Here is a 26,520-nt window from a genome sequence, read left to right as displayed (position 1 = left end):
TGTCTGTTTGTTTGGCACTGCAGCCCCGGTGCGGGACGAGAGTCCAGCCAGAGCCCGCAGGGTGGCAGGGCCTGGGGTGCAGGGGTCTGGGTGAGAGGGAAAGTGGCCAAAAATGTGAAAGGTGCATTCCTGAGGCTGAAAACGGCAGTGTTTTGATTACGGATCGCCTGTGAGATGGAAAGCCAAAAGGAGTAATTAGGGACAGTGGGATATTTCCCCGAGAGTCGCAGGAAATGACTGCTTCGTGGTAAGTTGATAGTAGTGAAGCTGAAACTGGGTTATCTGTGGGATTGCATCTGGGGCTTGCAGCCTTGGACGTGATTCAATTTTCAGGCTGTTTTGCAATTGGCAGGGTGTGCTCTTCTCCTGTTTTCCCTCCTGGAGAAATCCCCATCCACATGTCTGAATCATCTGAGGCCCTGAACGGGAACGGGGAGACTCCTGCTGTCCCGAGGGTTACCGCAGGGCAGCGAGGTGCCCCCCAGATCCCCACGGAGTACCCAGCTCCACGGGATGCCTTCCTGAGAGACCCTGGGCTCTGGCAGAGCTGAGGCTACGGGACTGTTGAGTCTAGACCCCAAATACACATCCTAGCCCCAGTGGTTAACATCACTCTGCAGATTGCATCAAGTTTGTCACTTTGTAATAATTGCAGCTAATTAGTACCTCTCTGGCCATCCCTCTCAGTTTGCAAGCCAATGGAGAGGAGCATCTGCTGGTCTAGGGTGCTTTCTGTGGTGCAGGAGGGGGCTTTTGCACTAGCCTTGTGGCGTGTGACTTGGACTGGGGGCTTGTGTCCCTCCCCACTGCCTTGTGTGCAGACGGCGCTGTGCACGGCCGTGTGGTGCGGACAGGGAGGCAGCTCGCGGTCAAGATAAGCTCCGTGGCAAGCTCTGGTGTGTGGCTTGAGGAAAGTGAGAGTGAAATCTCTGCAGGCAGCAGGACAGGTTATGCTGTGGGTTTTGTGCTGGCCAGGTTCAGTCTGTGGATCAGCTGGGTCTGTGGCATCATCCCATAGTCTCCTCCAGGAGCAGCACATCCTCTTCCCTGGACAGCCCGGCCTCCTGGGAGCTTCAGCTGCATCAATTCTGCATTTTCAAAGCACGTGGGGTTGCTGCAGGTTGAGATTGTTGCTGAGGATGTCTTGGGCCATGCCTCTGTCTGTGCTGCCTGGGGTCCTATCAGTTTAATAACATCGAGGTTTGCAGCCGGCCTTGGTCCCTCCCCTCCGGAGAAGGGAAAGAAGAGATGGAAGCAGGTTTGTCGGGACAGACCACCGACTACTTTGTGCGCTTCTGCCTATCCCAGTCACTCTGGATACTTCTCTGTGTTTGTCCCCCAGCCCTGCCAGCTTCCTCAACGCTAGCAACCATCACCGCGCAAATCCACACGGATGATTTGAGGTGCTGTCCTGCAGCCGGCTCGGGATAGCAGCCTCCTGGGTGGCACCTTCCTGGCAGCCCTGCCGGCTGGGAAGATGAATTTCCTGCTGCTGTCGCTGCTCTCACGCCAGGCGAGGCAGCCCAGCGAAACAATGCCATGCCATGCTGCTATTTACACTTTAAAGCCTCGTTAGGCAGGCAGGAAGCAGCAGGCAGGGTGCATGCCGGGATGCAGCGACAGCCTTTAGTGAAGGCGAGGGGAGCCCCTCTTCTTCGCTGCTGGGAGGAGCGGGATGCTCCCTGGCTGAGCTGTAACCCTGCTGCCTCTTTCAAGTCCCATTTCTTCATTTATTTTTATCGGGGTTTTTAGCCTCTGGAGACCCTGCCTCGTTGCTGAGCGTTGCTGCTTGCACAGAAAGCAAGCTGGTCGCCCCGCCAGGGATGGCTTCTCTCCGGGCTGGGGAGCTCTGGTTCCTGATGGCAGCTGCAGGTGTAGGAGCAAGACGCTGTCACTGCTCTGCCTTTGTCCTTGGCAGCTCTTTGCACTTTGCTGGCAGGACAGAGCAAGGGCAGTGCGGGGAGAGGCTTTTCTCCCTGCCAGACACCAGGGAAGGCTCAATGCCTGCCCTGTCCAGGCAGGCAGCTCCCTGGCTGGCGCTGCTCTCCGCTCATGTTGCTGTGCCCTCTCCTGGCTGTGCTGCCTCCGTGAGATACCTGCCATGCTTTTGGTTCCTTGGGAAACCTGAGGTTGCCCAGCTCTGGGGCTTGGTTTGGGTTTTAACCATTCCTGCTCCAGCAAACCCTCTGGGCAGTGCACCAGAACAGCTTTTCCTGCAGGGCTGGCAGCTCACAGGCAGGGAAAGCAAAGGAGAAGGTAGGCGAAAGGTTGGGTGGTATCAGGTTGTACGCGAGTTACTGGCAGAGCACCCGCCTTCCCTTCCCTGGGTGCCTGCCTGCCTGGAGCTCCTTTCTCGGTCGAGCTCTCACACCAGCCCTGCGTGGCACTGGCAGTTGGCTCCGTCCCGCGCCTGGTTGGGGACCTGGCCTCTGCAGAGGATGCTGAGCCAGGGCTTCCCTCTGCGGGCTTCCCTTCTCCTGCACCTCCCCGCTGAGAAGGAGCCGTGGGGCCACCCACCTGGCCACAGGCACCGCACTGTTTGCCGGGACCTGCCTGGGCTGGTAGCTCGTCAGCTGCTGCGTCAGCCGGTTTTTTTTTTTCCCTTGCTGACCGTGCACGTGTTTTTATGATGCTGGGTGAGCACCTAGGGGATGGCCACGGGAAGCCTCTCCTGTAGGCTCAGGGTTGGTAGGGGCATCACGCCCCGAGCCACCGAGAGCATCTCTGCGTGCTGTGCCTGCCTGGATCCTGTCTGGATCCTCCGTCCTCAAAGCAGGAGGCAGAGCCAGAGCGTGGGGAGATGTTGGCTGGGGTCAAGTGCTGGGCTTGGCCAAAAAAGGGCCGTGTCCTGCGGCTCTGGGTCACTGCACCTGGCGGGATGGAGCTTGCGGGAAGCTGGGACAGCGTAAAGGGGAGAGGCGGTGGGTGGGGGGGATCTCCTGGACTGGGCAGGCTGACCCTCGTGTGGGTAGAAGTTAGTGTTGATGCTGCTGTAAGGGAATTGCATTCTTTAGCGTAACGCATGTAGTGTGAGTGTCTACAGGGAATGTAGAATCCGGACAGTCTGTATCAAATCCTAAGGCTATTATCAGCGTTACTTAAAACCACTGAATCCAGTGACATATTTTATGCTGCATTAAAAATAATACTTGGTCAGGATGCCGGTGTTGCTGAGGTCGCATAACAGGCTCCTCTCCTTCACTAGATCCTCAGATAGGTCACTCGATGAAGCCCCAAAAGCCAGATGCTTGGTTTGGTGTGGTGGGCTGGCTGATCTGCTGTCCCACCTCCAGGAGCAGGGCAGTAGGGAAGGCCGTGAGAAGTAGAGCAAATGGAGGGTGATGTGTCCCCACGGCCTCAGTACCCCAGCGAACCTCCTGCACCCCAAGAAGCAAGAGGGGACCAAGGACAGCAAGAAACCTTGGGGACTTTTTCCTGTCATCTCTCATTGGTGAATAAAAACAAAGCGTCGGAGGACGAGACCTGCTGGGTCTGATTTTCTTATCCTTGCTGAGGACATAGTGATGAGAAACAAGCAATACAGCTCGCCGTTGCCAGCCGCTGCTTTCTCTGCCTAATGAATCAGTTCATTTTCAAGAGGAGACGCGCGCTTTTGGGAAGTTTTGTATGCATCAAGCACACTTGAACATTGTGTCACTTAGCAGCAGCGTGGAGGAAATGGAAGTGCTGTTTCTACTGCAGTTTCGGTTGAATTATAATTTCCATTAGGCACAAGTTGACAGGGATTAAAGCAGAAAGCAAAAATTCCCTTGCACCAGCACTGGCCTCCCTAGCAAAAAAAAAAATAATGTTATCTATGAAAACGTTAGGCCAGAGCAAGGGGCCGGCGTTGTTAGCAGCTGTATGAGAAATTGTGCCGTGCCCCACTTATCCTCGCTGCAGGTGGGCAGGAGCGGGAGCAGCGGGCTGCCGGCAGAGCGACTGGGCTGGCTCTGGCCCCGCAGGACTGTTGCGTCCTGCTGGGTGCTGAGCAGAGGCTGGGTTTGCCTGCCACGGGGACATGTGGTGAAAAGGCACTAGGGCTTCAAGAAGTCAGGAACTGAGGAGTAAAATACAGGTTTCCTCTGGTGCAGGTTGGATTTGACGCCTGTGAGGTGACTCCCTCTGTTTTTGACCAGCCTTAGCGTACCCAGCCACGAGTGTGCTCCCTGTGCCCGTGGGCTCGGGGTGCCAAGCGGCAGGGCAGGGGGCATGGCAGCGTTCTAGTTTGGGCTCCCACGTTGGCCACTGGGTTGCAGCGTGCTGGATGTACCGTAGCACCGCTCCCCGTAACCCCAAAGCTCTTTGCTCCTCCTGCATCCGTCACAGATGGGGGACTGCTCCAGTCCTGTCCCTGCGCCCTTCCCCGCAGCCGCAGTGCCTGGCACCTCCCTGGTGCTTCCCTCTACCCCGGGCTCGCGTTCTGCAGCGCCGGCTGGCAAAGGCCTCATGGGCGTCAGGAAGCGCCCAGCCCGGGGCTGCGGCTGGCGAGAGGCTGATGGGGATCCCGCCTTGGCCCCGAGAAGTACCCGTGTGCCGCGGGGCCGGCCGAGCCGGTGGAGCTGGAGCTGCCTGGCGGCTTGCCCGCCGCTGCACCCATCCAGGTCAGCCCGTCTGCGTGCCTCGGCAGCGCCCGGGCGCAGCGTGCCGGGTCCTGCCAGCCGCGGGGCGTGCCAGGGCTCCCACGGCGCTCGGGGAGGGGTGCTGGCAGCCGCTGCTGGGGGGAAGGGGCCAGCGAGGGTGGGAGCCCAGATGGGGCTCACCGTACCGGCGCTGCTGGATCCAGCGGGCGGCCCAGAGGGATCCCCAGGATGCTGTCGGGGATGCGTGCTGGCTTACACACACTGCACGTCCCGTTGCACACCCCATCACGCCCCTCCGTGATTTTTTCCGTGGCGCTACGGGAAGCGGCGAGGCTTTGGGGTGGTTTGATCGGGGCTGGGGGCTGGTGCGTGCGATGTCGCTGTGCTCCTGGAGCCGGGTGGCCGCTGGGCTGCCCGAGTGGCAGATGGTGGCTGCCTGGGGACCCGCCATCCATCCCTCCAGGCGATTATTCACCCGTCACCATGACGATAGAAAGGTCAGCAAAAAGATCCCTTGTGATTCCCGGGTCGGGTTGGTGGGATTAGGAGCGGCGCTGGGGGGGGCTGGGGGGAGGATAGGGCCCAGCCGCCCCTCCACTGCTCACCAGCTGGACTGTCCCCCTCGGGCACCATCCGCAGAGCCTGCCCGGCTGGGAGACAGTAGGAAATCCCTAGGATGGCGCTAGGCCTCTCCAGCTGCTGATCCTGTGAGAGTTCAGCCCTGACCCTGCGTGGGGAAGGTCTGGAGCTGTGGAGGGGGTGAAGAGGCTGAGCGCCAGGCAGAAGCAAAGGAGGGATGGGGATGGTTGGGGCTTGGTTGGTCCTGCATCCTTCTTCCTCCTCACAGTAGAGTGTCCCTTCTCACAGGGTGCCCTTGGCTGACCCATGTCCCCTCTCTCTTTCCAGGCTGTTCCTCTAAGTCATTCAAGCTGTACTCGCCAAAGGAACCCCCGAACGGCAACGCCTTCCCCCCTTTCCACCCAGGCACCATGCTGGATCGAGATGTGGGGTGAGCTGGGGCCCGAGGAGGGTTCTGCAAGGTTGGGGATGCTCTGCAATCTGCACCCCAGGGTCTCTCTTTCATGCTTCCCAGTGGTGTATGGAGACTGTGGTCCATGGAGTTGAGTTAGTACAAGGGGAGGGAGGGGATCAGAGCAGGGGTGGGACTGGGTGAGGAAGCCCCAAGGCTAAGCCCCTGGGATGACCCAGAGCAGGGAACACTCCCAGCTCCTGCTGAAACAGCCCCTTCTCCACCCTCTGTCCTGCGTGGCACCAGCCCCAGCTGAGCACGACTGCAGGCAGCGGCAGGCCGGGACCCAGGGGTGACGGAACAGCCATTGGTGCAGGAGCAGAGACTGATTTCAGGGGTGCAGGTCACCCCATGGGGCCATCAGCATCCAGGATGCAGCCCATATCGTGCATGGGGTATCACCTCCAGCCACCCCAACCACCTACTGCAGGCAGGGAAGGGGGAGCTTCGCCGGGCAGGGAGGGAGATCCCCACCAGCACTGACCTGCCTGTGTTTTTTTCCTTCTCCAGACCTACTCCCATGTACCCACCAACGTACCTGGAGCCTGGAATCGGGTAAGTGAGGGAGGGGAGTTAATGCCTGTGGCAGGGGTGCCCTGGCAGGCCTGACACACTGCTGGCCACGGGGGTTTGCCAGTGGCATTGCTTGGACTCTGCCCAGCCCTGGAGGGGCTTGTGTGTTCCCTCATTGTGCTCTTGGGACCCCTCCCCACACCATGGCTGCTCCTCCTCTGACTGCTTGCTCTGATCTCTGGGCAGGAGGCACACGCCGTATGGGAATCAGACCGACTACAGGATATTTGAGCTCAACAAGCGGCTGCAGAACTGGACAGAGGTGGGGAGCTGGGAGAGCGAGTGGTGGCCAGGGATGGGGGGGAATGCTTCTAGATGTGCATTTTGGGTATGGGGTCCTCTGTGCTGTCTGCCCTTGCAAGCTGCCTTGCCTCTAGGAGGAGCCCCTTGGCAGCAGGCTCCCGCTGTGTAGGTCCCTGAGCACTTTGTCCCTCACTTGGCCATAGGACAGGGTTCATCATCCCCATCTCCAGGAGCTCAGCTGGGAGCACAGCCCTCTACAGGTTGAGCACACGGCTGCTATGCCTGGCAGCCAGCGACTGTGTGTCTGTCTCTCTGTCTCCCCTCCCTGTAATCTGACATCTCTCCACCATCCTCAGGAATGTGACAATCTGTGGTGGGACGCCTTCACCACGGAGTTCTTCGAGGATGACGCCATGTTAACAATCACTTTCTGCTTGGAGGATGGACCAAAGAGATACAGTGAGTAGCAGCTTGAGCCCTCCTTCCCCAGGGCATTGCTTCTTCAGCAGGGGATGTGGTGGCTGTGCCGTACAGGGGGGATGTGGGTTAGGTGTTGGAGCTCAGCTGCCTCTGACCAGCGGGAACCTCTGTGCAACCCTGAGGCATGTGTGGGCGCGCCAGGTTTACCAACATTATCTTCCTCCTCCTCCAGCGATCGGCCGGACCCTGATTCCCCGTTACTTCCGCAGTATCTTTGAAGGGGGGGCCACAGAGCTCTACTACGTGCTCAAGCATCCCAAGGAGTCCTTCCACAACAACTTTGTCTCGCTGGACTGTGACCAGTGCACCATGGTCACCCAGCACGGGAAGCCCATGTTCACCCAGGTACTGGACGCGCCTGCCCCTTCTCCTGCTCCTCGTGCTTCGGTGCCGTGTGCCGTCGGAGTGGCTGCTCCTGCGGGGCCGTTAGGGGCTTGTGGGTTTGGGTTGTGCCAAGTCTCACGGCAGGCAGGACCAAGCCAGCGGGAGGGTGTCCCGGTGTGCAGCGGTGGCATCCTGGGGGATCTGGGCTGGGGGGCGTGGGGGCAGCCTGTGCCTGACTCTGCGCCCTGCTTAGGTGTATGTGGAGGGGCGGCTCTACCTGGAGTTCATGTTTGATGACATGATGAGGATAAAGACGTGGCATTTCAGCATCCGCCAACATCGAGAGCTCATCCCCCGCAGCATCCTTGCCATGCATGTGAGTACCTCTTTGGGAGCTTCTCTGCATCACAAGCGACACAGGGCTGCTGAGCAGTTCTTCCTTCTGTGAAGGCTGGAGGGACATCAACCCTATCTCCCCATCTCAGCTGGGGCACGGGAGGGCTGTCCCCAACCCAGATGCAGCTGAACCCATATCTCCCTCTTGCTCCTAGGCACAGGACCCCCAGATGTTGGACCAGTTATCCAAGAACATCACCCGCTGTGGGCTCTCAAACTCCACACTCAACTACCTCCGAGTAAGCGTGCGGGAAGAGGGAGGGATGCAGCTCTGCTCCTGGGGTGTGGTCTGGGATGGCTCTCAGCCGCCCAACGCCTGGCTGCCCTGGGCTGTTGGGAGGCAGCCGGGCAAGCTCTGCAGACGGGCTGCATAGAGCTGTGAGGCAGTGGGTCTGCTGGAGCCCGCGGGCCCCTGGTGTGGCTTGTGTCGGTGCAGCGCAGATGGCTGCCTGACAGAGAGGCATTTGCTGGGGCCTGGAGCATTGTGATCTAACCCTTCACATGTCTGCTTCCCACAGCTCTGTGTAATCCTAGAACCAATGCAGGAGCTCATGTCACGGCACAAGACCTACAGCCTCAGTCCCCGGGACTGCCTCAAGACTTGCCTCTTCCAGAAGTGGCAGCGGATGGTTGCTCCACCTGGTGGGTCTTGCGTTGCCCACGGGTCTCTAGGACTGCCTGCTCAGGCCCTGCCCTTGGTGTAGGCTCCAAGCCCCAGAGCCTGTCTTGGCTTCTGTCTTGTGAGGGCGGGGGCAGCGGGTCAGGCAGTAGGCTTTCATCTCTGTGGGGCTGCCGGCAGCCAGCTCTCCCTGCCTGAGAGCTGCCAGCTGCTTGTAGAAAGCAAAGCAGGGATGGAAATCATCCCTGCACCCTCTCCTGTCCCCTGCACTGTGGGGACAGTGAAGCTGTGGAAGGGAGGAGGGTGGTGATGCTGCCCCAGGAAGGCTGTGGTCCTTGCAGAGAAGGGGCTGGGGGGCACAAGCTCCTTCTTGTCAAGACTGAACGTGTCTCCCTCCTCTGCCAGCGGAGCCAGCGCGGCAGCAGCCCAGCAAGCGCCGGAAAAGGAAGATGTCGGGTGGCAGCACCATGAGCTCTGGTGGGGGAAACACCAACAACAGCAACAGCAAGAAGAAGAGCCCAGCCAGCACCTTTGCCCTGTCCAGTCAGGTACCTGTAAGCATCCCGTTTCCATTCTCTCTTCCTCCCTGGGGTGGAGGGGAGGGCTCCCTGCCCTGGCTGTTGGGAGTGGCTATGGGAAGACCCCTGGGGACTGCCTGACTGAGCCTCCCTGGCTCTCTCCAAGCGATGGGGAGAAGGAGAGGGTGTCCCAGCTGCCTTCTCTGAGCCACTTTGCCTCCCTGCAAGGGGGTGAGGATGTGCTGCTCCATGCCCTGCGTGAGCCTCGGGTCCTGCAGTGGAGATGAGGAGATGGCCCTGCGGCTGGGGAATGGAACTGTGGTGTTGAGGGGGTCTAGGGGCCCGGGCTCCCCCCACCTCGATTATGTTTCGGGACCGTCTCCCCTTTCAGGATGTGATGGTGGTAGGCGAGCCCACGCTGATGGGGGGGGAGTTTGGGGATGAGGACGAGCGGCTCATCACCCGGCTGGAGAACACGCAGTTTGACGCCGCCAACGGCATCGACGACGAGGACAGCTTCAACAACTCGCCAGCGCTGGGGGCCAACAGCCCCTGGAACAGCAAACCGCCCTCCAGCCAGGAGAGCAAGTCAGAGAACCCCACGTCGCAGGCGTCGCAGTAACGGCCCCCCCGCTGCCCCGTGGACTCAGTCCCAACCGATCTACCTGTACATTTGCAACAGAGAGTGACTGGGAAGCGGCGAGGTATCGGGGGCAGATCGGCGCCGCAGGGTGCACAGCCCAGGGCGGGCAGCCCCCAGCCCTCTCCCCCTGCCGCCTCCCTGCTCCCCCCACACCTGCCTCCCCACTGGACCCCAGGGCAGGGGTGGGTTTCTGGGGCCGTAGCTTCATTTTTCCCTCTTCTCTCTCTTCCTTCCTGCTTCTTCCTCGGAGAGCTTCTCATCCCCACCCCGATGTGCCCAGACCCTGCCTGCTGAGCCGGGGGGATTAGGAGGGAGCTGTCGGCACTGGCTGGCATGACCGGGAAGTGGGCAGTGTGTGGATGTCATGTGTTGGGATCTGGCACAGCCCAGAGACCCTCCTCCTCCTCCCTGGGTCCCAGAGCTGGGGATTGCTGGTCAGCCGCCTGCAGTGGGGTTGCACATCCCCAGCCCCACCTGGGGCTGGCAGATGGGGTAAGGGATGTTGGAGAGCCTTCCCCATGCCACCAGCTCTGCCACAGAGCCTCCTCTGGCCCGAGTCGGATCCTGCTGTGCTGGGGTGGTGAGGATAGGGCCCTGTTGCATTTCCCTGCTCCCCTGCACCCTGCCCTTTCCCTCGTTCTGCAGGAGTGAGAGCGCAGCAGGGTGGGGGGGGTCTGTATATAGGAATTGCATGAGGGGGCTGGGGGGGCTTGGAGGACCCGCGGCTCTGCCAGAGCAGCTGAGCCGGTGCCCTCGCTCCCTCCCGCCACCCTTGCATTTCCCCCCCGCCCCACGTGAGTCTGCCTGGGGCTTCTTTGCACCCCCCGGCTCCCAGTACCTCCTACTTTTGTCTTTTTTTAAGAAAAAAGAAATAATATTATTAAAATTGTAAGAAAAGAAAAAAAAATGGGAAAAGCCCTCCCCAGCCCCCTTGCCAGTTCCCCCCCTCTTTGCCCTGAGCCCTCTCCCCCTGTCCTGACTTTTGTACAGGCTTCTTCTCTTGGGAGTCTCATTTTATATCCAGTTCGGAGAGCTTCAAACCAAGGAGAGACTTTGCAGACTTCCTTTCTAATCCCTCCAGGGGCCGGGGGGAGCAGCCCCCCGCCTCCCTCCTCAATGTAAATCTTGTGTGCTGTTGTCCCCGCTCCCCCTGCCTCGGGTTCGTGTACCTCGTGCTTGTACATTTCCGCGCTGTAGACAGTGTGTACGATACTGTTCTTTCAATGTGTTATCACTAGAGCAGGTGCCTCCATTGATGTTAGGGGAAACGATGAGAAAAATAATAATTTTGGGGTTTTTTTTGTTTTAAAAAAAAAAAGAAAAAAAGAAAAAAAAATCCCTTCCAAGGCTTCTTCAAAGGAGAAGACAGGAGGTGCCAGGGAAGGGAGCTTGTGCTCACCAGCTCACCCCTGCAGCCTCAGGGGGGGAGCCTGGGGGGCTCTGAGGGTTGGGGCTGCCCATGGGCCCCCCCCATGTGGTCCCCAGGTGGGGTTGGAGTGAACGCTGCCCCCGGGGGGAACGTGTGTGTGCGCAGGAGTGTGTGTGCGAGAGGTTTGTGTGTCTGTCTGTGTGTCTGTAAGGGAGCCCGGGGCAGGTGGAGCAGCCCTGCGGGTTGGGGGCAGAGGGGCCCCCCCCAGCTCCCTGCCGGGGATCCCGCAGCGCGTGTCCCGCTGCCCTGCGGGGTTGGGGGTTGGTCGGTGTTGCTGGGGGGGCTCCCCGTGCCGCAGGGGGCTCTGCCGGCAGCAGCAGTGTCACCTGCATCCCACGTCTCGCCTGCCCGTGGCTGAGACATCAGGGGCTGGGGGACACCCACCCTGTGTCCCCCCTCTTTCTGCTGTCCCCGGGGTCAGGCTTGGAGACAAGAGCTCAATGGCTCAGCCCCAAATCCCCAGAGAGCTGCCCCTGCAGGGGGAGGGCTCAGCCCGCGCCCCCCAGCCGCAGCCGCGGGGTCCCCACAGACCCCCGGCAGGTGGAGGGGAGGCTGGCGGGTGGGAGCCCGGCGTGGCAGGGAGGGGGCTCTGCTTTGCAGTTAAGGTACGATTCTCTCTGCCAGGCTCCCGTGGTGGGTGCGGAGCCCCTCGCCCTCCCGGACGCCCTGTAATGCCTTTTTGTTTCTTTTTTTTTTTTTCTTTTTTTTTTTTCCCCCCTCCCCTCCATAGTTTGTGCCATTTATGAGTCATGTATGGTACCAATAAAATGACTTTTCGGTTTGAGGCTGTCCTGAGCGCTTGTTTCTGAGCACAGGACCCGACTGATGCAGGGGCAGAGGCGGCACCGTCCCCTCGTGCCCTGGTGCCCGGCGCGGGGAGCGGGCGCAGGGCTCGCTGGGCGGTCATAGAATCATAGAATAACCAGGTTGGAAGAGACCCACCGGATCATCGAGTCCAACCATGCTGCCTCGCCTCAGCCTGCTGGTTCCCAGCCAGTCCCCGGCCGGCTCCCTGCTGTGGGAAGCAGAGATCCCAGCGAGGACAGAGCACAGGGCTGCTCGGAAACAGCCCTGTCCCTGAGCCAGAGCAAATAAGCAGTGCAGAGCCAGCCCTGACACCGAGGGGATGGGCACGTCTCCTGTGGATGCTGCGGTTCCGCTGTGGGAACTGGAACGCAGCCGAGGAGCTTGCGGGGGTCCTGGGGCGGCAGAGGAGGGGCAGCGACTCCCCCACCCCGAGCAAGGGGCACGGCACCAGCCTCTGTGGGAGCTGCCCTGATCTTCCCGGAGCTGGGGGTGTGAAAAAGGGGGAGGTGGGGGAAACGAGGCTTTTTAAATGGGGCTGGTGCAGCGGAGGGTGGAGGCAGGATGGGCCCGTGTCTTCAGAGCAAAGGTACAGGGCGTGGGTTGACATCCGCACCAAGGACGTCACCTCGCCCTCCTCCCTGGTGACAGGGCTGGGTGGCTGCGGGGTGGGCGACGGTGGCACGGGGAGGGGACACCCGGGCCGAGGGGTCACCAGCCTCGCTCCACACGCGCACTGAGCTCCGCGGCCTCCGTGGGACGCGGGCGGGCACGAGAGCAGCGGGGCCGTGCCAGGGCACGGAGGAAGCAGGACCAACAGCCACCGGCCATTGACGCTTCTGGGGAAGCCGCCGCTCCATCAAGTGTCCCAGAGCCGTGTGGCCGTGGGCGCGGGGTGTGCGTCGGTCCGAGGGCAGCCGGCCCCATCCCCCAGCACATGGCAGCGCTTGGGGGTTGGGGGGTGAGCTGGAAAGCTCAAGGGTCCCCACAAAACCCCCAAACCTCTCTCCCCACATCAGTCCCAGCGTAGTGAGAAACTTGCTGAAGTTTCTGCTTTTTGTTTTCATTTTTTGAGGGAAGGATCCGTGTTTTCCGCTGCTCTGCCCCGACGTGGCACCTGGCCTGGCCAGGAGGAGCCCTGGGGCAGAGCTGCCCTCCTCCTGTGGCACCTTTGCCCCAGGTCACCGAGAGCGGCACCTGCTCGTGCCTGGGGGGGTTGAGCAGGAGCAGGGACTGGGGCCAAGGGGCGCGGTGGGGACACCAGCTGCCTCGGCGAGGGGCGTGGGGAGGCGTGGGGGCCAGGTGAGGGTCTCTGGGCAAGGGGCAGCGGCAGCACCAGGTCTGATGGTGGTGGGACAGGGCAGGATCTCTGCGAGGCAGAGGAGGGGAATCACCTGGGTGCGGGAGAGGGGCAGGGGGCTCACCTGGGCAGGGCTGGGGCCGGCAAGGAGCAGGTGCAGGGTGTTTGGGTGGGAGGAGGCAGAGCAGGTGTCCCCCCTGGAGCAGGTGCAGGGCGTTTGGGTGGGATGGGGCAGGAGCAGGAGTTCCTTGGAGCCGGTGCAGGGTGCTGGGTTGGGGTGGAAGGGGCAGCTCGGACAGGTCTGAGCTGGGAGCGTCCAGTGAGCCGTGGGACCCAGGGCTGGGGGCCGAGCCTGGGGGGTCAGTCCCGTCTGGGGGCGCCTGGGGGGTCAGGGTGTGAGTGGGAAACGCCACAAAGCCCCGTTTGGGAAGGGCTTTTATAAACTCAAACCCTGTATTTGTGGTTGGAGCCGCCTGGGGCTGAAAATGCGGCCAGGAGGAAACCCGAGAGGCGAGGGGAGCTGGGCCTGGGCCCGGAGAAGGTGTTCTGCCCGCTGCCCGGGGCCGGGAGCAGTTTCTCCTCCCCGGTGCCGCTGCTCGGCGGTGTCTCTGCCCTGGGCAGGTGGAGGTGGCCGGGGTGGCAGGTGCCAGGAGGTGGCGGGGACAGGGAGGGGCGATGCCAGCATCCCCGCCTTTCCCGACAAGCAGCTTTCCAGCAATCGCAGCTGAAACTTAAACAAACCGCAAAGCCGGGGCGCTGGCACTGTGCGGCTGGGCCTCGCGGCGGGCGCGTGGAGGTGGCGGGCGACAGGGTAAGCGCTTCAGCCTCTCTTCCCCCCCCAGCCCCCCTGGGCACCTCCCGGGCTCCTCCTGCCCGGCCTCCCACCCTGCTGCTTCAGGACCTCTCGCCCCGCTGCTCTCCACAGGTGCCTCCTGCCCTCCCTGGGTTTCCTGCTCGGGGACGGGCGAGGCCGGGTGTCCCACAGGTGTCCCTGTGCGCCCACAGCCCCTCTCTGTGCCCAGGTGTCCGTCGGCGCCGTCGTGATGGAGCTGGAGCACGTCCCGCAGCCCGTGTTCGGCCCCGGCCTCGAGGCCCCGGGCAGCAGCGTGGCGGGGCTGGCGGGGATGGTGCGTGGGTTCCTGCGGCTGGTGCAGCCCAACGCCCTGCCCGCAGGTGGGTGCGCGGCGCTGGGTGCTGGCGAGGGGGTGGGGGGTGCTTGGAGCTGCAGGTCCCCGTGCAGCCCGTGCTCTCCCACACCAGGGGCTGCTCATCCCAGATCCAAGTGCTGGGGTACCGGGTTACCCCCAAGGACCACACGTCCTTCCCGTGTCCCAGCATGGCTGCGGGGCAGTCCCAGGAGGTCCCGGAACAGGCTTTGGTGGCAGTGCCACCTTGCAGAGTCCTGCCACATCCTCCCCCCGGGTGTTTTCATCCCAGGCCCCAATGAAAGGAGCAGAGAAAACCCCGAGCTGCCTGTGAGCTGGTGGGGGTTCTTGCCTGGCTTGCAGGCCCCTGTGCTTGCAGGTCACACAGCGTGCCCAGGCAGGACCACGCACGGGGACGCTGAGAGCAGCATCTCGTGGTGCCGGAGCCCGCGCTGCGGTGCTGCAGGCAGCCCCTCACACCCTCGCCAGTGCTCACCCTCCCTCCTTCCCCTCTGAGGGGGTGCATTGGTGGCACAGCTCTGCCCTGAGGTGGCTACAGGTTGGCATGGGGATGCCAGCACCCCAGTGCTCAACGTCCCCGGAGCAAGTGCCAGTCACTTTGTGGAGGGTGTTTTCCCACTCTGGCTTTTACCACTTGTGCTTCCTCCTTCCCTGGGCTTGGTCCCTGCTCTCCCTCAACTCGCAGGCAAATGTTGTTCTGGTAAACAACGCAGCAGCTTCGTGGCCTTGAAGGTGTCGCTCAGACACTGGGGTGCAGTCACACAGCCCCACGTTCCGGCACAGATGGTAATGAGTCCATGGTGCTCAGGTGGGGGTTGCGGGGACTCTGTCCTAGTGCCCATCCCGTGCCGGCCGGACGCCCTCCGCGGCTGAGGGGTTAGAGGGCAGCTCACAGGCAGCCGACGCGGTTGTCGAGCATTCTCCCCGCAGCCTGTCCCTGGTGCCCACCAGGGCAAGGATCCCCTTGCTTCAAGGGCTCTGAGAGCCTGGGGTCTGGCAGCAATTTTCTTGGGTGCAAAAGGGCTGTGTGATGGGATGGCTGGGGAGGGACAGCTGGGAGGGTGAACCGTGTCGTGCGCTAACAGCTGCTCTGAGCCACAGTGCTGGAGGTGATGCCTGATGCTGGGAGTCTCGCTCTGGGGTGAGTAGGGTGCGGGGCCCTCCTGGAGAGCCCCCGAGGACCCAGCACCTGCTCACAGCCCTCTTCGTTCTTTGTGCCCTAGAACTGATCACAGGTTTTGTGCAGCCCCAGAGGGATGGGGACACCAAGGAGCAAGTCCAGGAGGTGAGTTTGCAGTCAGGGCGGGGAGCCGGCAGCTCCAGTCCTCCATGGGCTGGGGGATGCTGGTGGGGGATGCTCCAAGGCTGAGCCTTGTTCCTTCGGGCAGGAAGGAGAGATGTGCAACCCCCTGGGGGGACCCCCATCCTGCCCCATGGGTGTCTGGACAGGACCCTCAAAGCTGGGGAGCCTTCAGGGGCACCAGTGTTATGCTGCCTATTGTTCCTCATCTCACAGCTGTTGCTCTATGAACTGGGTTTCCTGGTCTGTGTGGCCATCGGGCTCCTCTTCATTGTCCTCGTGCCGCTGGTGGGATGCTGCTTCTGCTGCTGCCGCTGCTGCGGGAACTGTGGGGGCCGCATGTACCAGAAGCAGAGCCGGCGGATGAGCTGCAGGCGCCAGGCGCTCTGGACCTCTGTCCTGCTGGTCTCTGCTCTCCTCCTGTGAGTGCGCCGGCCGGGAGGCTCTGGATGGGACCCTGGGTGGGTGGAAACACTGGTACTGGGCGGCTGTGCCAGGAAGGTGCCGTTGTTTGCAGGAGCAGATCCCAGCACGTGGGACAAAGGAGAGGAAGCGGTGGTGGTGGGGAGCTGGCCCCTGTTGGCATGGCAAGAATCATAGAATCACTAGGTTGGAAAGGACCCACAGGATCATTGAGTCCAACCATTCCTATCAATCACTAATCCATGCGGGGCCCTTCCCTGCAGCTTCGCCACAGCGAAATGCAGGTGCGCCATGCACCGCACTCCCCGTGCCTCAGTTTCCCGTGTTGGCCCTCTCTGGTCCCCTGGTTGTGTGCAGGAGCTCACTGGGATGCTGTGGAAGCAGCGCTGGATTCAGAGGGTGCTGGGGGAGAGTGTCAGGACCGAGCTCCCCGCATGCTGACCCCGCTGCCCTTCCCTCGCAGGGCTGGTGATGTCTGCGCCTTCGTCAGCAACACTCGCTTCTCCCAGGCCGTGCGCGGCACCTTCCCCAACGTCAACAACACCCTGGGCGATGTCAGCACCTACGTGGCCTCCATCCCCCAGGCACGCTCAGTTCCCCTGCCCCAGCTGAGCCCCTTAGAGGGGGGCAGGGGGCCAGGTGGAGAGAGCAGCCGGAGCAGCCCCTTGGGGAAGGGTAACAGCGGGGCTGGAGGTGGGGAAGGGGCCCACCCGCGCTGACACCCCGTCTCTATCCCTGCAGCAAATCAATTTTATCATCGACAGCAGTGACGTCCCGCTGGGCCACGCCAACCACAGCCTCCAGGGTGAGGGGGTTGGAGCATCCCCAGGCACCCACGGGAGCAGGGCTGGGGGAGTGTGGGGGGCAGAGGGGGTGCTGTGTGGATGGCGCCTCGCTGCCCTGTGGACAGCTGCTGACATGGAGCTCGTTCTCATGGGAATGGCTAAAGGGGTTGGGTTCGGGGGCTCCTCCAGGCTCCCTCTCTGCTCCAGCTGCTGGTTCTCCCCATTCAGGCTCCTCGCTGGGGAGGGTGATGTGGATGGTGGCAGGGTGGGGGTGTCCCCTCTGCCTCCCACCTGGAGACAAGTATGGGATGGGGTCCTGGAGCGGGGTGTACGTGTTTTTGGCAGCTCCCTGCAAGCTCTGGGACCCCGGAGGTCCTTGCACTGACACTGTCTCTCCCATCTCTGCAGACATTGGGCCCAGCCTGGGTGGCAGGATCATCTCTGGCATCAGGAGCAGCACAGATGGGGCTCTGGGATCCCTCCAGAGCCTCTTGCAAGGTAGCGACCACATCACTGGGGAGGCTGGTGCAGCCCCAGAGGGGACTGGGAGCTGGAATAGGTGCACGTTTGGGTAGAGCTCCCAGGGAGAGGAGTCTGTCTGGCTTCCCTGCCACAGCCCAGGGCAAGCGCTGGGGGCTTTTCAGGGGCAACCCTATGTTGCGTTTTTTAACGAGTCTCTAAGGTTCATCTGGGTAAGGCCAAGCCCCCACTGTTCTGGCACGATGAGACCCTGACACCCCACTGTCTCCCCAGAGACAGAGATGCTGGTGGCCGCCTTTGGCAGCATCGCTCGCGCTCGCTCGCACCTTGAGGAGCTGCAAAGCAACTACAGCCAGCAGCTGGCCCACCTGTGGGATGGCATCAACCAGACCCTGCAGCGCTGCGGCCGCCCCTGCGGAACCGTGTCCCTGGATGGGCTCTCCTTCAGTGCCAACTTCAGCACGGTGAGGAGGGGCAGCGGGCAGCGGGAGCCCCCTGCAGCCCTTTCCCCAGCTGCCCACAGCTCCCTCACCCCAGGCTCTGCCCCACAGATCCCTGGTGTGGAGCGGCAGCTGGAGGCACTGGGCGATGTGTCTGTCTCCAACATAGCAGCTGATTTAGAGAAGGTGAGGGGTCCCTCTGCTCCCAGGCGTGGGGCTGGGTGCTCCTGGCGCTGCTGGGGCTGTGCCGTGAGGGGGTGTCTTGGGAAGAGCCCTTCCAGGAGTTAATTGCCGCTGTGTGGAGGGATGTGCTGGTTGGAGGTCTGCGTGGCCAGAGCCTGCCCGCTGCCCCCACTGTCCCCTGGCGCTGGCATGGCCAGAGCTGGGTGCTGGGAGCTGCCTGGCTGTCCTGTGCTGCCAGGATCTGGGAACAGAAGGGATGTGCTGCCCAGCCCTGGGCTGCAGGCATGGACACGGCCTTGGCTGCTCAGTACAAGAAAGATGTTTTGCTGCTGGAGCAGCAGAGGAGGGCAGTGAGGCTGGGGAAGGGTCTGGAGCACAAGCCTTACGAGGAGCAGCTGAGGGAACTGGGGTTGTTTAGTCTTGAGAAGATGAGGCTGAGGGGAGACTTTACCTCTCCCTACAGCTACCTTAAAGGAGGCTGTAGTGAGGTGGGTGCTTCAACCAAGTAATGAGGGTTAGGATGAGAGGAAACGGCTTCAACTTGTGCCAGGGGAGGTTTAGGCTGGATATCAGGAAAAATTTCTTTAGTGAAAGAGTGGCGAAGCTTTGGAAGAGGCTGCCCTGGGAAGTGGTGGAGTCTCCATCCCTGGAAGCATTCAAAAAAGGTGTAGATGTGGTGCTTCAGGACATGGTTTAGCAGGCACGCTAGTGTTGTGTTGGTGGCTGGACTTTGATGTTCTTGGAGGTCTTCTCCAACCTTTATGACTCCGTATGCTCTACACCCCTGGACGCAGGTTAACAGCACGTTGGAAACAACCACTGCTAAGGTGCAAGAGCAGTCACAGGACGTGGTGACAAGTAAGCAGGGCTTTGTCCCCATATGCCAAATTCTCCATCTCCCAGGGCTCTATACTCCCTTTTCATCCCATCCCTGCCTGGAGGCTTCCCCGGCTGCCACCCCACTGCCTGCAGCCCTGGCTGTCCCCAAGTCCCCGTGTGCTGTCAGGCCGATGCCATCCTTGACCAAAGCCACTCCCTTCCCATCCAGCCCCTGCTCGCCCAGGTACAGCTGCTCCCCACAAGCAGTTCACAGCACCAACCTGTCCTCATCCCCTGCAGAGACCCAGGACCAACTGGCCCTCATCAGGCAGGAGATCAGAAGCTTACAGGACCAGATGCCATTCCTGGATGTGGAGGAGAACGTTGAGGCCTTTGTGAGCAGCACCACGTCAGTGCTGGAGGAGTACAGGGAGCCAGTCATCACCCTGGATGGGCTCAGGTAGGGGAGGAGCTGCTGCATCCTCCAGCTTCCTTGTCCACAAAGACTCAGGCTTTCAGTCCTCCAGTCGCTGGAGCCGAGGGCTTGCTCAGTGGTGGGGCTGTGGGTAGTCAGAGTCGTGCCTCACAGCTACCTGCGCCCCTTCTCTGCAGGGGGCCTGGGGGCCTTTTCCTCCCTGAGAAGGCACCTGATGGGATGCTGGGTGCCGCTCAGGTGCCAGGTCCTGCTGTCTGACTCCTGCCCCTCCTTTTGACGCAGGTGGAGCGTGTGTGTCCTCCTGTGCTGCACGGTGCTGCTGGTGGTTCTCTGCAATGTCTTCGGGCTGCTACTGGGGCCCCTGGGGCTGAAGGAGAGCGTGCTGCCCACACAGCGCAGCAGGCTCTCCAACGCCGGCGGGAACTTCTTCATGGCGTGAGGCTCCCTCAGCTGCCGAGGCACACGTGGGAGCGGTGGGATGGGTGGGCAGGCCTGGCCTGGGGATGCTCAGGCTCCTAAGTCATCAAATATCTGCAGCTTAATGGGCAGCTCCACGGCAGCTCGCTGTGCAGGTGGGAAGCGCGAGGGTAAAACATGGTGCTGGTGTTTGAGCGGAGCTTGTTCACCCTTTTCCAGCTGGGGCCTGGTGGGGTGTGTGTGGTCCCACAGCTCTCTGGGCGGGTGGCAAAGCTGGGGGGAGCTCTGCGGTCTGAGCCCCACGGCACAGCCCGGCCGTGCTCCAGGGGCAGAGTGGAGAGGTGGTTGTGGGCATGGTGGTGCTCTCTGGTGTTGCTGGGGGGGACAAGGGGTGTGCAGGCTGCGGGCTCTGTGAGCTGGAGGCAGTGCCAGGGCACAGGGCCTCGGGTGCTGAGGGCATCTCTGTCCCGGCAGAGGGGTTGGCTTCAGCTTCATCTTCTCCTGGCTGCTGATGCTGCTGGTGCTGGTCACCTTCATGCTGGGGGGGAACATTTACATGGTTGTCTGCGAGTCCTGGCACAGCCGGCAACTCTTCCAGGTGAGCTTTTGTGGGGAGACATCGCTGCTCGGAGCCACTGCTGCCTTTCCAAGGGCTGCTGGTGGAGCAGAAGCAGTGTTGGCTGGTTTGGGACGCTATTCCCAGGCATCCTGCTCTACGCTGTGTCTAGTCTCTCCATCTCTTCCCTTGTTCTCAGCTCCTGGATACCCCAGGTCTGATCCCTGGCTTCAACCTGTCAGAGCTTCTGGGCCAGGAGGATGGCACAACAAACTTTTCGGAGATATACAGGTGGGTCCTGGCCTGGGTACCCTCTCCTTGGGGATGAGTACATCTGCTCAGTGCTCTTGGATACTTCCTGGGATGGGAAGCAGCTTGCCCTACCTGCCCTGGCTGTGTCCAGGCGCTGATGCTAGGGAAGGAGTGAGGTGCTGAGGACATGCTCCTGGGAGGGGGTGGCCCTCACCTGCCCCTTTTCAGTCCTGTGTCCCCCTCCTACAGGCAGTGCCAGCAAGACGCTCCCCTGTGGCAAACACTGCACCTGGACCAGCGCGTGTCCCTGGACGAGGTCCTGAACATCAGCCAGGTGAGCGTGGGGGTTCCAGAGTGTGAGGGACAGAGCTGAGGGTGCAGGGCTGGTGCTGGATGGGGACAGTGAGGGGACAGCACCATGCCCCATTGTGGCTCCCTTTGCTCTGGCAGTACAAAGGAGAGATCTCCGTGGCATTTAAGAAGATGAACATCACCCTGAGCCCCATCTCGCTGCTCAACCAGAGCCAGAAAGACGTACTGCTGAACGCCAGCCGGGCTGGGCAGCCCCCCGATTTCACCTCCATCCTGGAGCAGGTGGGCTGGGGGCAGTCTGGGTACATGTTGAGGGTCTCTACTGCCCTCTCGTCGTTGCTGCTGTGGGAGTCCCATCACGGGCTCCCAGGTGTCCCCTGCCAGCCGGGTCAGCCCTTGGGGCAGCCAGATACTTTCCCACCCAGGAGGCTCTTTCCCCACTCTGCTCTGTGGGAATGGGGTACGTCCTCCTCTGTCAGCCCCCTCCTCACAGTTCTGTCTCTACCTTTTGTAGCTGGATCAGAACGTGACTGAGGGACGTCTTTTAGATCTGGCTGCAGAGCTGGAGCAGCTGGCAGACAAAGCGGTGAGAGACCATGGCACCCTGGGCTTATGGCCATCTTGTCCCCAAAGCCACCGGCTGCAGGGGCTCCTCTGCAGACCAGCCTGGGTGTCCAGGGGAGGCGAGGCCCTTCACACTCTCCCAGCTCTCCCCTCCAGCCCCGTCCCACCATCAGATGGCTGTGGTGGGGCTGGGACCCTGTGCTGGAGCCGGGGGTAGCACTGACTGCAGCTCCTCCAGGATGCTGACGTGAGAGACAACCTGAAGGCTGATGCTCGCCAGCTGAGGGAACTGGACAAAGAGATGCAAATGAGTTTCTCTGGGCCGCTGGTGAGCAATGCTGGGGTGGGGAAGGTTGTGGCATCGATGGCTTGGGCTTCCCCAGACCCTGGATCCTGCTGGTGGGTGTCTCTTCTGAGCCATGGGGTCTGCATCTCTGACCTCCCTCTCTCCGTTCCCAGCAAAGCCTGAGGGAGAACATCCACTTGGTGCAACACGAGGCTGCCCAGCTCGAGGTAAGCTGCACCTGAGCGTGTCCCAGGCCAGGGTGCCCTGTGAAGCACCTTTGGGGTCTCACAGTGGAGATGGTGAGGGCTAATTTGCAGTCCTGGGGGTGGTGGCTGCCATGAGGCTCCCCGAGCATCCACTCTAGGGATGTCTCGTGAGGCAGAGGGAGGGGGCACACGCCAGGGGCCCTGCCAGCCACAGGTTCCCTCCAGCCGAGGTACTCGGGCACTGATGGCTTGTGACTGCTGGGGACACTAAGGCTCAGAGACACTGTGCCCCAGGGACAGCCACACAAGCTGGAGGAGACGCGGGGACCCCGCTTCCTTCCCCCGTCACACTGCTGAGAGCACCTTTCACCCCAGGCACAGACAAACGCTGCGCTGGACAAAGCCAGTGAAGCCCAGGAGTTCCTGGAGAGGGAGACAGCAAACATCATCAAGAACGTGAGCTTGCCTTGACCTGTGGCCAGGTTGGCCAGTGGCGGGGGGGGTGACTGAACTGCCACACCAACACCTCCCACTGCACTTGGCTCCCAAGCAATGTCTGGCTGCTCGTCCTGCCCTGTCCCCTTCCCTGGGGGTCCCCTGCCCCCCTGGGTGCCCCCTCCCCTTATGGTGCCCCAGGCAGGTCTCACAGCCCTATTGCTGCTGGGCTGGCAGCCCTGATCCTGACACGGATGGGACGTGGGGCGTGGAGTGGGCTTGGGGTGCAGCATCTTCACTCGCTGATTGCCCCCTCAGGAGACGTGGGCCTTCCTGGAGGGCCTGTTGGACTTCTTTGAGACCTACATCTCCTGGGCCAAGAACAGTGTGAGTTGAGTCTTCCTCAGTGGGGTGGAGGAAAGGGAGGATGCGCTGCAGGGTTCTGGGGACACTGATGAGATTGTCCCTACTGTGTCCCCAGCTGACTGGAGATGTGGCACGTTGCAAGCCCGTAGCTCAGACCCTGGATAATGTGGAGACCATCACCTGTGACTACATCCTGGACTCTCTGGTGAGTGGGGCGGCAATGAGATCCCCTTGTCTCCCTCGTACCCATCTCTGTCCCAAAGAAGCGGGGCTCAGCATCTCCCCAGTGGATCGCTGTGGCCAAGAGCAAAGGCCAGGCTGTGAGAAGGGGTGGGTGGGTGGGTGGTCTTTGGGAGGCCTCATTGCTGTCTGGGCCCTAATGGTTCTCCCCCTCCTGCACCCAGAATGCCTTCTGGTTCGGCCTGGGCTGGTGCACCTTTTTCCTGCTGCCTAGCATCATCCTGGCCGTCAGACTCGCCAAATTTTACCGCCGCATGGACATCGCTGATGTCTACAGGTGAGGAACCGCCCGCACTCTGTGACCACGCTAGGTCTGGGGTCCCTCCTACACACTGCAAACCGCCCCTTCAGGTGCCCCATGGCAGCCTGGGGAGCTGATCCTGGAGTAACATGGGCTTGGGGGGACTAGGAAGGTGGCTTGGGACCTATAGTTGCCGAGGATGGAGATGTTTCGGAGAAGGGTCTGGCTCTGCCTGCTCTGCAGCTCCTCTTTGGGCAGCCAAAGGTGCACGTGAGGCCTGTGGAGGAAGGAGTCTGGCTTGTACGGAACAGGCTGCAGCCCCCTGCCCAGCTCTGGGGCCTGCTCTGCTTTGGGAGCACAGACAGTGGTGCAAACGGGAGCACAGCTGGAGGCCGTGCAGAATGCAATGAGCTGCACAGTTGGTGGTGTTGCCGCGAGGGTGCAGTGCTCGCCCGTGCGTGGTGATGCCCCAGGGCTGCCCCCAGCCTTGACTGGCAGCCCCACCGCCAGCACAGCCCAAAGCCACTGAGGGTACTGAGTGGTTTCCAGTCGGTTTTCCAACTGCCGAGGGCTACATGTCGGTTCTCCAGCCCCTCCCACTTGCCACCCTTCTGCTCCAGGGTTGCAGCCACGCAGGGAGCCAGGGTTTGCAGCACCCCTGTGTCCAGCACGGCCCCTGCAGCCTTCCTCCCTGCCTGCCCCGCTCCTCCTCGCTCCGTACCCCGTCCCGGGACCCATGCTGGGGCTGTGCATGGTGTGTGCAGGATGCGGGGCTGAGCTGGGCTCGCCCAGGGTCCCCACTGGTGGCCCCTGCACCTTTCGCTTCCCGCTGTGGCCGTGAGCGGAGCCGCCTTGGGGAGACACGGGCTCAGCTGCTAGGGATGCTTGAGGGAACTGAAATTGTGGCACGGTGGAGCTGTGTGCCACTGAGCTGGCGAGCACGGCGCCCAGGGAGGGAGCGGTGATGCTTTCAGGGCAGCAGGGTGGTGGGGGCCTGTGCTGTGTGTCCAGATGGGGCAGCTGGGAGGGGGGATCACAGCACCTTCCAGCCCCGCGTCCTCCCTTTGTGCCCCGAGGGATACCTTGTCCCACCAGGAGATGCTGGGCTGTCCCAGGAGGCATCTTTTTCCCCCACTGACCCCGTCCCCTCTCTTTTCTGTCCTCCAGGGATGAAACCTTTGAGATGTAAGTAGCAGTGCCAGGTCGCTGTGTGGGGTGGAGGCAGCTCCTGTGGCACGAGGGTGGACAGGGCACAGAGAGGGGGGTGAGAAGGGGAACAGGGTCGCTGCAAGCCAAGGGGGGTGCTGGTACCAGGGGAGGACTGGGAAGGTGAGACCTGTGCAACATAGACTGTTCTGGGGTCCCCCTCCTCATCTTCTCACACACTAACCTTAGGGCTGCTGCTGTTCCCAGCTTCCTCCAAACTGGTGGGGTCCCTGTACCCTCTTTCCTGTGGGGATGGGTGACAAGGGTGGGACGACCTTTTGCCATCCCTGTGCACCCTGGGCTGTCCCTTGCTTCTCTCTGTGGCTGTGGGTGACATGGGTGACCTTGGTTTTGCAGGCCACCCACGCTCAACTCCTACAAGATGCCCCAGCCCACCACGAGGCACTAGCCCGTTGCCCACAGCACAGGCACGCAGGAGATGGACACGGCTGCTCTGCACGTTGCGCCTTCTCCCTGGGCACTGGGGAGCAGCCTGGGATCCCCCAGCTGAACCCCCCTCCCCAATTCCATCGTGTGATGATGCCCAGGTATGTGTGGGAGCAGGGGCTGGCCCCTGCGTTACCCCAGCTGGGGCTTCACCCCCACGGACCCTGCGGACTCAGTGCAGCTCCGACCATCTGTGCCACCACAGCCTGTGCTGCCAGTCAGTGGAAACCTGCTCACTCGGGCCCCTTACTTGAAAAATGCGAATATTTATTTTTGCAGGGAGCCTAGCTCTTTCCAAAGCTGTGATTTTTGGTTTCAAACAATAAATGGGGGTGTTTGCGTGCACTGCAGCTATGTAGCTGTGCTCTTCACTTCTGGCTGCAAGGGAGGGACACAGGAACCGGAGGGACAGGGAGGGTTCCCTGCTGCTGGCAGGAGCTGGCGCTGTGCCTGGGACTCAGGGCTCTTGTTAGGGGCCCCCAGTGTGCTCCGCCCTCCCGCCAGCTCTTGGAGTCCTGACCGACTGTCGATTGATGCAGGACCACTCCTCAGCATCGTCGGGGCTGGGTGATGTTCCTGTGACCAGGCAGCACTTTGGACCTGTGGCTGGGTGGGTGCCAGGTTCTTCCCTGGGAAAATCCATTGCAAAAGCCTCCTGTCCACGAGGTGCCCTCCCTAGCAGACGGGAACTGTCATGTGCCCTTCGGTGACCCTGCTATGTGCCATCTGCGGGCTTCCAGTTAGTTTATGGGGTGCCTACAGCCTGCACCTCCCACCCTCTACCAGGTAAGATGGCACAGGGACGTTCAGTGTCCTACAGTGCTGCATGGCATCGATGGCCACGCTGAGAGCTGCATGCACAGATAAGCCAAGGGTGACAGCCATGGGGGAGCGAGCGTGGGCATTGCTTTGTGCTGCTCCTCGGTTCAAGGGCAGGGACCATCCCCAAGGCCAGGTCAGGCACGAGGCACGCTGAGCAGCTTGACTGATTTCCTTCATTACAAAGTCCAGGCCTCTGGAGCAGAGTGAAGGGGGCTAAGCTGGCCAGCTTGCTGTCTGTTACATGCATCTGCTTTATCGCTTTTTCCTTTTGCCTTCAGATCTTCTAATTGCTATATTTTCTTCTGGGTGTTATCTGAAGCTGCACCAGCCTTACCTCCTGCTATCTCCCCCCAACACCCGTTCTGACTGCAAGGAGAGCCTCATGCTTGATATCACTCAGCTGAATCTACTCTGTGGGATGGCTCAGTCCCTGCTCCTCCAGGGATTCCCACCCTTTCCTGCCCCAAGGACCAGATTTCCTGGTATACCCTTGGAGAACATTTAGCTCAGTTTTGTCTCCACTTGTTTTGCCTGTGCTCTCCCCTACCCTAAACCCTCAAATTGTGACTGTTTTGTGCTTATCTGGGGGCTGTGTGTGAAGGTTTTCACTCTCGAGCCTCAGGCTGTCCTCACCTGTCCCTGCGGTGCCCCGGGGATGCTGGCCCGTGCAGGACTGCTGTTGGCTTTGGTTTCCACTTGCCTGCTTTGTGGGTGCTGCTCTTCTCTCTGTTCAACCTCCTGAGCCTTTTCTTCTCTGCAAAGCTAGCGCAGGAAGACAGGGAACTTGACTCGCCTTGTTTGCTGCATCACTGTGGCCACCTGCATCCAGACCCAGCGCTGGCAACAAAAATCTTCCCCTAAATTACTGCACAGCCTTTACAACAGCATGGGGCTTGCTCTCAGCAGCTCCCTGTTCAGCGCTTCCCTGGGGCAGCACCCCAGTCCCTGGAACTGTTGCTCTAGGAGGGGCCTGGGTCCATTCTCCTCCTCTGAGAGAGCAGCTGCCTGGGGCAGAGGTGAGGACAGCTTATTGCACAATGCCCACAGCAGCTGCCGTCGGCTCTCCTGTCAGGCCAGGCTCCCTCCACTCTCACAAACCACAGCTGCCAGAATCCACTTCCCTTGTGGGGGAGAGAAACTTGCGGTGCCCCACGTCTGCAGCACAAGAGCCGCCATAAGAAAGGTCTCAGCGACAG

At 61.4% G+C, this 26,520-nt stretch overlaps 2 protein-coding genes across 3 annotated transcripts; both read left to right on the top strand.

The window, feature by feature from the left end:
- The first annotated feature begins 5,416 nt into the window (after nucleotides 1–5,416).
- LDB1 (LIM domain binding 1) lies at nucleotides 5,417–11,617 on the top strand. Of its 2 annotated transcripts, none has more exons than XM_069882505.1 (10): nucleotides 5,417–5,592; nucleotides 6,124–6,168; nucleotides 6,373–6,448; nucleotides 6,786–6,888; nucleotides 7,082–7,254; nucleotides 7,487–7,609; nucleotides 7,785–7,868; nucleotides 8,148–8,271; nucleotides 8,654–8,796; nucleotides 9,158–11,617. In XM_069882505.1, exons 1-10 carry the CDS (start codon nucleotides 5,573–5,575, stop codon nucleotides 9,386–9,388), a joined length of 1,122 nt encoding a protein of 373 aa, XP_069738606.1. In that variant the 5' UTR covers nucleotides 5,417–5,572; the 3' UTR covers nucleotides 9,389–11,617. The 2 variants fall into 2 exon arrangements, with proteins under 2 accessions (XP_069738606.1, XP_069738605.1); XM_069882504.1 differs by having other exon boundaries at nucleotides 5,445–5,592; nucleotides 8,654–8,802.
- A 2,332-nt stretch (nucleotides 11,618–13,949) lies between these two features.
- Nucleotides 13,950–24,829, top strand: LOC138734707 (prominin-1-A-like). The gene is made up of 24 exons (XM_069882491.1): nucleotides 13,950–14,115; nucleotides 15,332–15,393; nucleotides 15,625–15,830; nucleotides 16,295–16,415; nucleotides 16,573–16,636; nucleotides 17,025–17,114; nucleotides 17,370–17,560; nucleotides 17,648–17,722; nucleotides 18,514–18,577; nucleotides 18,839–18,998; nucleotides 19,257–19,409; nucleotides 19,866–19,989; nucleotides 20,147–20,238; nucleotides 20,449–20,533; nucleotides 20,650–20,793; nucleotides 21,026–21,097; nucleotides 21,314–21,403; nucleotides 21,535–21,588; nucleotides 21,943–22,023; nucleotides 22,321–22,389; nucleotides 22,484–22,573; nucleotides 22,773–22,885; nucleotides 24,017–24,034; nucleotides 24,413–24,829. The coding sequence occupies exons 1-24, from the start codon at nucleotides 13,986–13,988 to the stop codon at nucleotides 24,462–24,464; spliced, it is 2,400 nt and encodes a 799-aa protein (XP_069738592.1). The 5' UTR covers nucleotides 13,950–13,985; the 3' UTR covers nucleotides 24,465–24,829.
- The last annotated feature ends 1,691 nt before the right edge of the window (nucleotides 24,830–26,520 follow it).

Source organism: Phaenicophaeus curvirostris, unplaced genomic scaffold (genome assembly GCF_032191515.1).
Source record: "Phaenicophaeus curvirostris isolate KB17595 unplaced genomic scaffold, BPBGC_Pcur_1.0 scaffold_160, whole genome shotgun sequence".
NCBI lineage: Eukaryota > Metazoa > Chordata > Aves > Cuculiformes > Cuculidae > Phaenicophaeus > Phaenicophaeus curvirostris.
This window is presented reverse-complemented; position numbering and strand designations above follow the sequence as displayed.